The 14102-nt window shown below is 45.3% G+C and overlaps 1 protein-coding gene across 1 annotated transcript; it reads left to right on the forward strand.

Moving 5' to 3' along the window:
* Nucleotides 1–3274: 3274 nt before the first annotated feature.
* PHYH (phytanoyl-CoA 2-hydroxylase) lies at nucleotides 3275–10128 on the forward strand. Its single transcript, XM_018068134.1, has 8 exons — nucleotides 3275–3399; nucleotides 3558–3668; nucleotides 3786–3951; nucleotides 4246–4327; nucleotides 5306–5487; nucleotides 6237–6386; nucleotides 7376–7507; nucleotides 9129–10128. Exons 3-8 carry the CDS (start codon nucleotides 3796–3798, stop codon nucleotides 9180–9182), a joined length of 756 nt encoding a protein of 251 aa, XP_017923623.1. The 5' UTR covers nucleotides 3275–3399; nucleotides 3558–3668; nucleotides 3786–3795; the 3' UTR covers nucleotides 9183–10128.
* The last annotated feature ends 3974 nt before the right edge of the window (nucleotides 10129–14102 follow it).

Below are 14102 nucleotides of genomic sequence, written 5' to 3' on the forward strand. Positions count from 1 at the left end.
CCTGGTTGTGGGGTGGAGACGTGCCGGGGGCCCTGTCCTGTGTGCTGCCCCTGCCCTGGCAGCCCCGGCTGGGATTTTGGGGACAGCGCCCGTCCCACCCCAAAAACCTCCTGCTGCCTGTGCTTCCTCCCTGAGCTCCAGCCCTGCAGCCCGTCGGGATGTGGATCTGATAATCCGTGTCCTCTGGGCACCTCCCAGTACAGCCCCCCAGCACCGAGCAGGGGCTTCCCTGCAGCGAATTCCCCTCCTGGAGATTCCAGGGTTTGGGGGGAGATAAACCCTGTGTGACTTAGAAGTTGCACAGCAAGTCTCAGGCTTTGTTGAAAGCTGGTACAGACTTGACTGGTAGAGCAGCAGCAGGAAAAAACATCAAGGTTTGTTTTGCCAGTGGGATCTGAAGTGGAAATGTTGGAGGCTGCCAGCTTTGTGACACATCAGACAAAGGGAACCAGGGCAGGGAGGAGATTTCGCATTGGGCTGTCTCAGGGTTCCAAAAGTTAAATAAAGACTGCTTGCTGAGAGTATTTTTAAAGTTGCTGCCATAAATCTTGCTTTTTTTTTAAAAAAAATAATGCTGCTGTTTCACAGTGAGAGCTGAACCCTGACGAGTTACCTTGAATTGTAATAAATAGGAGAAAAGGATGTGATCAAACAGGATGTAGGAGCCTTCAAATATATATTAAAAATATGAAGACAGATGGATAGTTGTTGACTCAGACTGCCATAACACAGAGATGCAAGCAGGAACACAAAATTAGAAATAAATGCTAGGAAAAACACCCTGATTGTAAAGAGAGAGGAAGTAAGAAGAGGTGATGCACAAGCTGTTTTTAAATCCAAGTCTTGATGCAAAGAGCTTTGGACAAAAATAGGACTAATCTGGGCTGGAGCAAGAAAGGTGTATGGATAAAGTAAGTGACAGAATGTATTAAGAATAGATTTATTTGATACATGGTACATCAGTTTTGTTTTAATCTCTGGCTTGGGTGATTTGGATAGGACAGTCGCTTTTCCTCACAGAAAATGCCTCTCCTTTGACAAAAGAAGTGTCTTGATAGCAATTCCAGTCATCACCAGAGACACAAAACATCCAAACCTCCCAAAGCCCATGAGGTCTCTGTGCTGTCCTGCTGGGGGGCAGTGTGTGTGCCCACCCTTCTGTGCTGAGTGAGCACCTGAGGTTTGCTGCCTTCTGCCACCACAGCACAGGCTCTGACCTTCCCAGGATCCTCATCTTCTCTGTTTACAATTAGGGCTGCAGAATAGAGAGTTTAACACCATCTTGTACACGCCCAGTTTCCTCCTGTAGTTGCTTTTAGGGTTTAGTATATTGGAGATTGGAGTGTTGGTTGTGTGGGTATGTTGGAAGATGGGTTGTTTCTGCATATCATTGGAAAAACTCTGCCTTCAGATGGCCTCAGAAAGGAGAGGAAGGTAAAATGTGGCAGATTTTTCTTTGGAGCTTGGTGTAGAAGCCAGAAGGGAGTAATGCACCAGTTACACCAGCACTTACCTCCTTAAAGGAAGGCAGCTGAGAAAAACCCACATTCCAAGTGCCTGTGGAAGACCTCCGTTCCTGCAGCTGTGAATTCAGCTTGAGTGCTGCCTGGCTGGGGACACCAGTGAAAAATCAACACACCAGCTGTAGAAGTTGAAGGTTTCCTCAAAATGCAGGAAAACAGGAGATTCAAAAAGCAGCTGCACCTCTGGAGTGATTTGGGTGTTTGACTTCTTCTGATGCTTCTGGCAGAGCTGGGGCTGTCAGGCCAGGACCATCTCACCAGGGGCCTGTGAGGGGGTTTCTGAGAAAACTGCACAGGTGTATTGTGCTACTCTTGGATATGCAGGAGTCTGCAGAACCCCTTGGGGCACTGCAGGGAGGTGCTTTGGAAAAGCTTCTGGGGATGTTAAACCTTGCTGTGCCTGTGCTTTAGTGTCTCCAAAAGTGTTTATTTGCTTCTGAGTGGCTCCAGGTTATTACATTGCCTGCACAGCTGGATAATGTGCCTGTGAATATGTTGTTCCCAAAAGGATTGCGTGAGGGGAAAAGGGGAAAGTTTAAATATGCCTTTATGAAAATGAGCTGCTGGAGCTGGCAGCTCCTTCCCAGCTGTGCCTCTTGGTTTCAGTTGTCCAATCAGCCCAAACTTGTCCTCTGAGCATTGCAAGGTGTCAAGAGCAAAACCAGTGAGAGGAAGAGGCAGTGGAAAGCCTGGGAGGAAGGTGTCAAAGGGTGCCCAGCACTTGGTGGACTTGTCTGCTGCTCCCTCAGTTCTGGAAAGTGGAGGTGTTCAGGAGGCCACCACAGCTGGGGCTCAGCCATTGTCTGTGTCTCCATCAGCTGTCTGTGGACATTTGGGAGCCTGAATGCTCAGGAGTCCCATTTTCACTGAAGTTGGCCCTGAAATGTGGTGTGTGGAGCACTAGTGCCCTCAGTTGGGGAATCCCTCGCTCTTGGACCTGCTGTGGTTGTTTCCACCTGGTTTCCCCATGTCTTCTTCCTTCCTTCTCTCTTCCATCTGGTTCTCAGCACCTTTTCCTCCCTCTGGCTCATTTTTGCCACACATTTTTGCATGTGCGTTGTTTCTTCTCCTACTGTATGTGACTCTTGACCAGATAATGTTTAAGCTTCCTGGTGTGGGGACCATAAACACAACTGTTGTGAGGAAACCTATTTATTGTTCCTGAAGCATTCATGTTTTTATGGCACATTTGTAAGGCAGTGGTGAGCAGTAGAGGAAAGTTTACATAAAAAAAGGTTTACATAAAAACCTGAAGCAGAGATGCATGTGGAGACCAGGAAATCTGCACAAAAATGCTCTTTTTTGTCCTTACCCCTGGATGACAATTCATTACCATACACAAAGCTCTTGTGAGGCTTCTTTAGCCAGTAGCTTTTAATTGCCCTGTTGATGAGAATGTCTTTCTGCCTAGGAGAACACAGCTGTGTTTATTTCAACCTGTTGAAATTAATTGAGGTGGAGGACAAGCCCATAACTCTCCTCTCTTCCTGCTATTCCTGTCAAGCTTGGGAGGGACCAGATCTCTGTAGCAACTGTAGAGAAGGTGAGGATTTGCACCACCACATGAGAATGTGAAATCCCAGGTTCACTCCTAATGTTATTTATTATTTTAATTTTTTTTTTTTAATTATAGATTTTTATTGTTATTATTTTAGAAGCAAAATAAACAAGAACATGAAACGAATGTCCAGGACAGTAACCTTCCTTTAAGATGAACAGAATTTTAGGATCCAGGACTCATGGATGATGATGATCCAGGACGCATAGATGATGTTCTGCACTATTTCATTTGATTATATATTCCTTAACTTCCATCCCAGATAAGCATTCCTACTTCTGCCCAAGTCAGTGTTGCTCCTCATTCAGGGGGGTTTTGGTAAGATCTGCTTTCCTTTGTAGATACAGAGATTTTCAGAACTCAGTTCTTTATCCCTAGACCACATGTTGATTAGTAGACATTGCGCAGCCTTTCACTTTACCAGGGTGTCTCCTTTGTTTAACTGTAGTTTAATGTGTTTCTCCTCTGTGTCTCAGCTACACCCTGGACAATGATCTCCTCACCACACAGCAGAGGCAGTTCTATGAAGACAACGGGTATCTGCTCATCAAGAAGCTCGTTTCTGATGAGGACATCGAGCGCTTCAGGTATGGGGCACTTGCTGAGGAGCTGGGGGGGCCCGTGTGCAACAGCATCCCAAGGGAGCTCTGGGAAGATGGAGGCAGCTGGATTCTCCCAACATGGACATTCCCTCTGCTTTGCAGGAGGGAGTTCATGAGGATCTGTAAAAGAGAGGTGAATCCACCAGGAGCTATGATTATGAAAGATGAGTCCCTGAGATCCCAGTTTGGTCAGTCTGAAAAAGTGGTTAATAAAGTGCAGGACTTCCAGGAAGATGAAGAGCTGTTCAGATACTGCACTCTGCCAGAGGTAAAACAGAGTTAAAACCCATCAGAAAGGGGGTGGTGGTGGAAGAGCCTGTGTGAATGTATCTGTGCTTTAATGCTTATGTGAAAAAGCTTCCAGATATTCTGTCTTGGTCTCCTCCCGCCATCCCTGTTTGTGTGCCATGCCAGATCCTGCCTCCTGTCCTTCATCCCAATCTCCTCCTCCTGTACCCTAGTCCTTAGCCAAGCATCCATCTCCCAGTGCTTCCTCAGCCACCTTTCCTCTTGGTTTTCATGTTTCTAATATTTTTTTTCCCTAATGTTTTCTTCCCTGTAGGTCCTCAAATACGTTGAGTGCTTCACAGGGCCAAACATCATGGCAATGCACACCATGCTGATAAATAAACTTCCAGATTCTGGTAAGGAAAACTTGGATAAGAGGAAAATAGATAAGTTGTTGTGCATGTGCTGTCTGGCCAAAATTGAACTTAGTGTTTTAGAAAAGCTATTTGGAAAAAAAAAAAGGGACAAATTCAAATGAAATAACTTTGAAAATTTACAAGGCTATTTTGGTAATAGCTTGTTACCTGGGCTTAATGAGATAACATGAGAAAACTCATGAGAGTTTTTGAGGCTGTGCAAAGTCTAAGTAGTATGGCAAACTAGGCAGGCAGAAATACCCTAACTGCATCTATTTAAGGAGCAGAATTAATGACAAAGTAAGTGTATAAATCATGTATAAAAGGCTCTTTTGGTGTGGATGATGTGTTTCCTTTTCCATGAGGGAAAAGAAATAACAAACAAAGCTTCAAAAATATTTATTTTTGTTTAGACCTCATGAAAGAAAGCCCCCGGGGTGAGGGCTAATAGTGCTGGGTAGACTGTCTGGGGAGGCTGCAGTCCATAAATTGAGATTTTCTTCCTTTTTTAAAGGGAAGGCTAAATAAACATGTACTAAATGCAACACAGGCAGGGTTGATTCTGCTTGCAACATCCAGTGCCTGCAGATGGCTGTTTGAAAGTCTTTGTACTGGGGAGGTTTGTGCAACATGGTGCTGGCTAAAGTTCACAAAAGTGGAGAGCGGCCAAAATGAGTGGTGAAAACACGGCGAGGGGTTGGTGAAGGCCAGCAAAAGGAGCCATCTGAGGGGTCACAGCCAAACAGTCTCAATGTGTCCTGTGCCATTGCTGACTCAAGAACCACCACTGTGGTCCATTTTGGGATGGGGCAGAAGCTCCCCTGCTTGTCTTCCAAGGCCGTGGTGGGCTGGAGCAGACACTGAGGACACCCAAGGGTCTCCAGCAGCAGCTCCTTAGGATGTGCTACAATGGTTAGACAAGAAGGGAGAGGCCGTGTCACATTTGTTGAGGCTGAAGGTTTTGAACCTGTGTTGCAGACAAACAGACTTTTCTCCACCCCATGCATCAGGACCTGCACTATTTCCCGTTCCGGCCCGCGTCCCGCATCGTGTGCGCCTGGACCGCCATGGAACGGGCCGACCAGGACAACGGCTGCCTGGTTGTGCAGCCCGGGACACACAAGACCACCCTGAAGCCTCATGGCTATCCCAAGTGGGAGGTAGAGTGTCACAGAGGGCTTGGAAAGGGCTGGGAAGAGCTCACTGTGGGGACAGGACCTGCAGGTCAAAGCTGAGGTTTTCAGTGATTTTTTATTTTTCTGTTTATGCAAATACTGATGTTCTTTTGGGAGAGAGTTGCTTGGTTGGCCTCACTCCATGTGACCTGGATAGATTTGCTTGCCTCTGTTCCCACCTTCACCTAGAAAATGCCCAGCATGTCATGGCATAACAGCATAAACATGTGCCACTGTTTTCCACTGCCCCTTCCAAGTCTCTGTCTCCTCCTGTGGATTTGTTCCTGCCTGGTAGCACATGCACTGTCCCAAAGAGAAGAAATTGGATAGTAAGCAGCTGGATGCAACTAAATATCAAGTGGTATCTTCCTCTTTAGAATGGATGTCTCCTGACCTGACCTGGAGTTGATGATGTTTATACTGGGAGCAGAAAGCTGGACCCCAGCAGTGGCATCAGGCCACACTTGTGGGATTCCCCGGTGCTCTTCTGTATTCTCCCCAGCTGAGAAATCTTAATTGTCCAAATCCAGCTGCAGAAGATACAAAAAGTATTATTTTTTTGTACCTCAGGCTTGAAGTAGAAAGACTAGTGGGCAAATAGGCAGGCTTTTAGTTTGGCATATGGCATATGCTGCCCAGGGGAAAGCAGATCTGCAGCTGTCCCTGCTTCCCCTTGTGTTGAGAACCAACACTAATTTTAACTGAGTGATTTCAATTTGGCCTTTTTTTCCTAGGGTAAAACCAACAAACTTTTCCATGGGCTGCTTGATGAGGATGAGAAGACTCCCAAGGTTCACCTTGTCATGGAGAAGGGAGACACGGTGTTCTTCCATCCCCTGCTCATTCATGGCTCTGGGATAAACAAGACATCGGGTTTCCGAAAGGTAGGAAATCATCTCTTGATACAGGTTTTATATTCCTGATTTTTAAAAAAAACCTGACCAAACTATCCCTCGCCCTCACAAGCTCATGAATATGTGATTGAATGTTTTAATGAGTTTTTATCTTCCTAATATATTTTTGCACACCCTTTTTTAAAATTTTTAATTTTTTTTTTTAAACATCTGTGTCTTCTGGAAGCAGAGCATGCTGTGCAGCTGCTTGAGAAAAAACAGAGCAGAAGTAAAAATTAGATATTGAATCTCTGTTGGAAGCCTGACTGGCTGTACTTGCTTTACTAGTAGATCCCTTTCAGCAGTCCCAAATATCTGGAACTTCTCTTTCTTCCCCTGCCTTGTTGGTATTTCATCTCTGGATAACAGGATACTCCATCATCCAATAAATAATATTTATTTATATGGTAACACAACCTATTTTTCTATTAACAATATGATTACAGATCATATTTTTTTATCATGATTATTTAACTGAAACAGGCTAAAGTGCCCTCCTTTGGAGACCTCACCCTGTCTCAGAAGGGATTCATTCAGGCACTCCAACACAGAGTGCTCTCTTTTTATTTTGTTTACCTACTACATGGCCTGTTCTTTCAGCCCCAGTAGCAGCTTATTGGTGATTTCAAAGTACATGGGTTGTTGTGACTGTCTGGGTGCAGGATGTAAGAACCCTTACTGAACCCACGGATCTGCTCCAGCCCTGACTTTCCCTATTCCTGCTCTAGTTGCTGATGTTTTGAGACCAGGTACTACAGCTCATGCTGGGAGACTGTTTGGGAGAGAAGGGAAGGAATAAGAGCATGTCAGCAAGCAAGAGTATTTCTCCAAGGGGATACTCTCAGGAGAGAAGGAGGGCTCTGAAAGGAGGAAGGAATTTGCTGGCGTGATCTGTAAAGGAAGGAACGAGGTGTCCACAATCTGGGATCCAACAGTCATTTGTAATCCATGTGACAGTGATGCCCCATTTCCTCACACAGAGCATAAGCTGTCACTTTGCCAGCTCAGAGTGCTACTACATTGATGTCAAGAACACGACTCAGGAGCACCTGGAGAAGGAACTGCAAGAAGTGGTCCGCAAGAAATACAACGCGACTTCCGTGGAGCTCAAGGTAAGACTTGGCTCAGTGCCCTTTGTTACAAACCAGGCCACTTCTCTTTCCAGCTCTTGTGTGGCAGGTTTGTGCTCTTTCCTATGCCCAGTTTGGCAGATCAGGCTGTGCCAAGCAGAGGTGTTTGGCACGATTAAAGACCTGATTTTCAGAAGATGACTTGTGTGTTTTTTGGGGGCCTTTTTCCTCATAATGCTGCTTCTTGCTACGGTGGAGAAATGGCCTTGCTCTCTGGCAGCTCTTTCACATCCCTTGAGCTCTAGAAGTTCCTCCTCCTGCTCTGCTTGTCAAAATGGCTTTTTTGAGCACACCTGGATCCTTTCCAGAGTGGCTGCATTGGTGGAGATTAGATCAGCATTTTGTTGTAGCACAAGCAGGGAGGATCCTCAGCCCCTGCTGTCATGATGGCTCAGCTCTGAGACTGCTCACACACACTTCTTACAGCATTTGAGAGGCTCTAGATTTCATAGAATCATAGAATTAAGGTTGGAAAAGACCTTTATGATCATCAAATCCAACCATTTCGTCCCACTGGAACAGGATTGGGGTGAAGTCGCTGCCAGCTCTGCCCTTCACTGCATCTCCTGGTTCATGCTTTATTATGGGGAGTCTGAACCAGACTATTTGCTATTCTATTCAGACTGCACAGTGTGAATAAAAAGATGTGGTCATTTGCCCCGAATTTACAAGTATAAGAAGGTGCAATAAATTCAGTGCTTGCCCAGTTTGTATGTCCACAGTTCTTGGAGCTTCCCCACCCAGTGTTGTGTGGATTTTCCTTTTAAAACAAGTAGCCACATCTGACTGCAGTAACAGACTGATATTTTTTTTTGTTAAATATAGTCCCACATCAGTTGTTTAGACTTGAGGCTACACCAGGTTTGTCAGCAGTGATACACATCTGCCTCAAAGAAAAATAAAATGTGGGACTAATGGACTCTCACTGAATAACTGAAACCATTGAGTAAAACAGAAAGCAAATATAAATTCTTCAGGGATCCAGCCACTGAAAGAAAAATAAACCTTGTTACTGGGGTGAAAGTGTTTGTATTTCTTAATCCACAGCAGTTCCCTGATGTGCACAGCCAGTGTCGAAACAGTAAAGTCTAGATGTAATAGGCAGCAATTTTCTTTTAAAATCTACATATTTTACAGTATCTAGGGCTTTCTGGAGGAGAGGACTTTCTTTTTCGCCTTTGGGGTTTTTGTTCTGCTTATTTTCCCCCAGTGTGCCTGGTTATGGTGAGGTGCCCAGCTGTGCTTTGCAAGCCTGGTCTTACAGGTCTGTAAAATCACAGCATGCTTGGCTTTAGTTCCTGGGGTTAATTAGGGACACTGTAGATCCAGAGGGATGCATGGTGAGGCTCTCTCCTTCTCCTGAGTGGCAAAGAGGTTGTGCTCATATAAGCCTCAGGGCAGAGTCTGTGCTTTCATGTAGCTTTAAGCTTTTTTTTTAACCGGAGTTGGAACTTTCTGCCAGAGGAGTGCCCAGCTCTTATTTCACCTTCACAAGATGCTAAGGACTAAGTAATCCTCTATTTCCATCTCTGTAAACTGGAATCTTGGTCACTGTTTTTGCTGACCCTCAGGGCTTTTGCTTTGTCTCATTTTTGTTTTGAAGGATATCTGGAACTTCCGAGCACGGCTTGTGCAGGGGGAAAGAATTAACCTGTAGAAGACCCTCTGAAGAGTAGAATGGAAAACAAGTGCCTGGGAAAGAGCTTCTCTGGGTGGGGGAGACTGCAGACCCTGCCTGGGCAGCCAGAATTCCGTGTGCTTTGTTGGCCTCTGTAGTGGTAACTCAGCCAAATGCTGCATTGCAAAATCATTCTATGCTAATACAGAATAATTGCCCTGAGGTTGGACAGCAAAGAAAACCTAATCTAGAAAACCAGATTTGCTGTGGATGTCTTAGAGAATTGAAGAGTTAAGGTCTTGAAAGAACACCTTGATTTTCCTGATGTTTTCTTTCTTGTTTCTTAAATGTTTCCCACGTGACACACCTTTGGAAAGATGCTATACTAACATGAGAAAAATTTCCAGCATTCCCAACTTCCTTTTCTATGCAAAAAAAAAAAGAAGAGTTTCACAGAAGTCTGACATGGGAAGTTATTAGTAGAGCTGATAAAGATGGGGGTGTTGGTACCAGCAGAATCAATGGTGTAAGGAACTACATCAAGGGAAAGCAGCAATGACTCGTATAGAAAAATGGGATTTGTGGGCAGGAATATGATTGCTGGTAGAGTTCCTCAGACATGGCTTGCTGTGGCATCGTACCTGACCGAGCAGCACTGGCACAAGTGAAATATGTGTCTGATGGGGTTGGGAGATACTGGGCCAACGAACCAGCCTCCCACTGGCCTTGCACAACTGATCCAAAGCTGTGTCAAGTGAGGGAAGTCCTCCTTTGAGACTGGTGGGACTGGGAAAAGGTGCCTTTTGCTGCTGCCAGGTTGAGGAGGTGGTTGGATGCTCCTTGGGACACAGTGGTGGCAGGGTGGAGAGATGTGCACTGAGATGATCCTCTCACCTTTGACAATGTTTTTTCTTGCTTTCTGAAAGATCCTTTCACTTTCAGAATCTATTTTTTGAAATACAGAATAAATCAGAACCAAACTGTACTTGGGGGCTGTGTTGTGTTATTTCTGCTGCTCAGAAAGTGGTGGTGGATGTGTCATCGAACACCCCAGTGCAAAACATCAATCCTCAGCCATTTTCCATTCCCCTTTCCACCCTAAAAAGTGCCAAAACAGCACCAAAGTCTTTACTGACAAGTACTCATGGCTCCTTCTGCCCTGTTTGCTGCTTCTTCCTCTGGCTGCAGGTTTTCTTGTGCTGTTTGTATGCTTTCTAAACAAGGTGAGGTTTGAGCAGGGTTATTGCATTGATCCTGAACCCTTGGTGGTGGGGTGAGGTGTCTGGGCTGTGCTTCCCGCCTGGAGACAGACATATCCTCTGGTTTGAACACCAAGTAGTCTGATGAGTGGGGAGACTTTAGGACAGACTCCCAGACCTGCTTAGTGGGTGACTTTGAGTATCCTGGTTCCTGCATCTCTTCCCAAGCCTTCATATAACCCTGGCACTAATCCAGCTCTTGGGGAAGGCATGGATCCAAGTGAATGATTCCCAGTGAGTTGGAGACCCTGTCTGCTGACTTTGCTGAGCTCTGGCTCACAGCCTAGCTGGGGCTCTCTTTGGGTCTATCCCATATGGTTCATGGCACAGGATTCATGGAGAGACTTCAGTCTCTGCTGTTACTGGTGCAGCTGAGTTGGCTGTGGAGCGAGCTGTGACCACAGAGAAGAGCTACAGGTGCCCTTCAGATTCACAGAGTTTCCAGACTCTGAATTTCTCTTACTACAGCTGGGAGAGAGAAGGAAAGTGAGAACTTCAGCTTTGTTTTTAAAAATTTGTGCATGTCTTCAAATGGATTTAGGCTTGAATTCCCTCCTTCAGAAAAAGAAACCCATCAGAGACCTTGGATATCATCTAAACTCAGCAGTTGTCCCACCTCGTGAGAGACTTGTTTCCTCACTCTGTCCTATGACAGCAGAGCCTGGGGAGGACTAAGCTTAGTAAGATCCCCTTGACTGTGTGCAAGGCCTGCTCTGCTGCTTCCTAGCAATGCCAAGGAGTCTGATCCCTGCCCCTGAAATCACTCTGGGCAGAGCCAGATCCAGCAGGGTGTCTTGTCTCCTTCTGAGCAAAGCTACCCACTCATGAGAGCAGGACCATGTCCCTGGGAGAGCAGGATCTACAAGCACTTCCTCGTGTGATATGTGAGCAAGAGCTGGAGTCCAAAGGATTCTCCATCAGTTCCTATAAATGTGACCTCCTCTGTGAGGGATCGACCTGGTAAGTCTTAAAGTGTTTCTGTTCCCAGCCATCCCAGCCAGCAGAGATTCTGCAATCCCAGGTTTCCAAAGCACATGCCCCACTAGTGGAAATTCATGGCTAGAAATTAATCTCAGTCTCCAGCACTTGGTTTTCTGTGTAAAACAAACCCACAGCCCACCCTGGTCTCCTAGGGTTTGGTTTCCTGGCAGTACCATGCCACTGATTTGGGTCACTGCAGGGGGAGAGCTGCAAGGTCTCACCAGCCTTCAGGTCCAAACTCCCTCTTCTTTGAATCACCACCCTGGCAGAAGGAAGGGGAGGAGGAGAGGAAAAGCAATAACTAACCAAGTCACCTGGGTTTGTTTTGGTTTCTTTGGTTTGGTTTGGTTTTTGGGGTTTTTTGTTGTTGTTGTTGTTGGTTTTGGTTTTGGGGTTTTTTTTTGTTTGTTTTTGTTGTTATTTGGTTGGTTGGTGGTTGTTTGTTTGTAGTTTTTTTGCTATCCTGTGAAAAGTTCATGTGATAGAGGAAGAGCCCTGGAAAGAGCAGGACCATGTTCAACCTCTGGCCTCCACCTTTTACTGAACCAGAATAGGCTGGAGGAAAGCTGACTGCAGGTAGCAATGAGGACACACTGCATTCACTCTGCTCCTGGTCCTTGCAGCAAGTGCCTTGACCTGCAGGCTGTGATGTGGTGAGGCCACATTCCCAATTGCCTTGGCAAGACCTCTGCTCTCACTCCTGTGAGTTCATCCCCAGCTCTGAACTGAGCTGGGAGGAAAAGCAGCATTTGGACTTGGCTTCTCGCCTCAAACTGCACAAGAACCAGGAGGCTCACCTGCTGAGGTTTGAGAGTTTGACTTCCACGGGTTGATGTCTTTCTCTTGGTTGGCTGGGGTGAGGAGGTTGTTTGGAGAAGTCTGGATTTCCTGGATCCTTTTCAGGTTTATACTGAAGGAGTTTTTCCTGCAGAGCATGGGAACCAGGAGGAGATAAATGGATTTGGAGAACTAAAAATGACTTGTTAGAACAGAGGTCTTTTTGATTTTTAAACTTTTCAATGTTCCCGAGCATCCTGTGAACGATAAATGAAGTTATTTGAATCCTGAACCTTGCTGTGAAGGTTGCTCTTGAACCTTGTCTCTCCAAAAGTGTTTGTTTGCTTCTGAGTGGTGCTAGGCATTACATGCCTGTGAATATACTATTCCCAAAAGGGTTGTGTGAGGGGAAAAGTTTAAATACTCTGTGCCTTTACCAAAATGAGCTGCTGGAGCTGCAAGTGCTTCTTCCTCCTCACTATCCCAAGCATTTATCTCCCTCCTCAGCTGCTCCTCTCACCTTTTGCTTTCCCTTCACTCACCACTGTTGCATTTGCACGGGCTGTGTCCTGCTCACACCTTGTGTGACTCTTGACAGGTAAGGTCTAGAGTTTCTCTGTGGGAAGCTCCAATCCACGCACAAAGCAGTTGTGAGGCTCCATTAGCAAGGGGGGTTTACTGTCCTCTGGAGCAGACTGTTCTCTCTGCCTGGCAGGACACAGTCCAGTTTGTTTAAACTTGTTGAAATGAATTCCTGTGCTTTCCCTGTGAAGTGTTAGGAGAGGTGTCATTTCTCTGCAGTGGTGTTTTCATACTCTATTGTGCTTGAGTGAATACTCAGTTTATACCCCAGATAACTGCTCCTGCTGCTCAGCCAAAAACGTTTGGGTAAATTGTATCTTCATGTATACAAGAATCAAAAATTTAATTTAAATTACTACTTAATTATTTTCTTCCAAGTGCCCTTTGTGTCTGCTGTGGGAAGGGTTTCTTGGCAGTTCTCCCTGGGACACAAGGGGATGAATCCACCAGGAGTTCTGATAATGAGACGAGATCTGCAGACCCAACTTGGTTCAGTCTGAAAAAAAGTTGGTAAAGTGCATAATTTCTGGGAAGATGAAGAGCTGTTCAGATCCTGTACTCTGCCAGAGGTAACAAGCCAAAAGGGGACACTGGTGGGAGAACCCAGCAGAGATTTGTGAACGTATACATGTTTTAATGCCAAGGTGAGGGCAATGTCCAAGCTGGGCAGGTCAGACTAACCCTTCTGGAAGGTTATGTGATGTTCTAATACGTGCCCTGTCCAATACCAGATGGATTTGTGCTTTGTGTTCATGTTGGGTTGTTAGCAGCAGCAGATTCACATCACTTTTCATACAGCAAGAAACTGTGTTAATGTATGTAATGGGTAGGTACAGTTTCCTCATGTGTTGGCTTTTCTTGGATTCTGGCTGACAAATAAACTTCCTAATCCATTATGCAGAGCTCCAGGGGGAGGGAAATGCAGAAGCTGTTAACATGCCTGGGTCACCATGTATTTAACTGTAGCAGCACTTACCCTCTTAGAAAAGTTGCTTGAATTGAATTGAATTAGAAACAATTCTGAAAATATATTAAGTTGTTATGGTGTTAGTGTGATTTAGGTTAGCCCTGGCTTGGTAAGATACGTTTCTTATAATTTGGTTTGCAGCAGATATTTGGATTCACATGTTGGAGGTACATGCATGTACCTAAATACCTAAATTGAAGTGCTGTTGTATGTAACAGCATGTTACATCCAAAATATTCTAATTTAATGTTTCTGCAGTTTAGGTCTCTGCACCATGTTAACCATGCCTTGCCTTTTTTTTGTTGTTGTTGTTTTTTTTTTTTTGAACTGAGTTTACAAAAGGAACATGTAAAAATTAGACACCCAGCTGCTTATTTGTCCTTCTGCACCTGC

This window comes from Manacus vitellinus, unplaced genomic scaffold (assembly GCF_001715985.3).
Source record: "Manacus vitellinus isolate BGI_N305 unplaced genomic scaffold, ASM171598v3 scaffold_13_pilon, whole genome shotgun sequence".
NCBI classification, from domain to species: domain Eukaryota; kingdom Metazoa; phylum Chordata; class Aves; order Passeriformes; family Pipridae; genus Manacus; species Manacus vitellinus.

What these genes read in the sequence shown, in the direction of transcription:
- PHYH (XM_018068134.1), top strand. Translation starts at nt 3,796, where the DNA reads ATGAGGATCTGTAAAAGAGAGGTGAATCCACCAGGAGCTATGATTATG. An exon ending in AAATAAACTTCCAGATTCTG is followed by an intron (nt 4,328 to 5,305) that starts GTAAGGAAAACT and finishes CCTGTGTTGCAG; the next exon opens with ACAAACAGACTTTTCTCCAC. An exon ending in ATGGCTATCCCAAGTGGGAG is followed by an intron (nt 5,488 to 6,236) that starts GTAGAGTGTCAC and finishes TTTTTTTCCTAG; the next exon opens with GGTAAAACCAACAAACTTTT.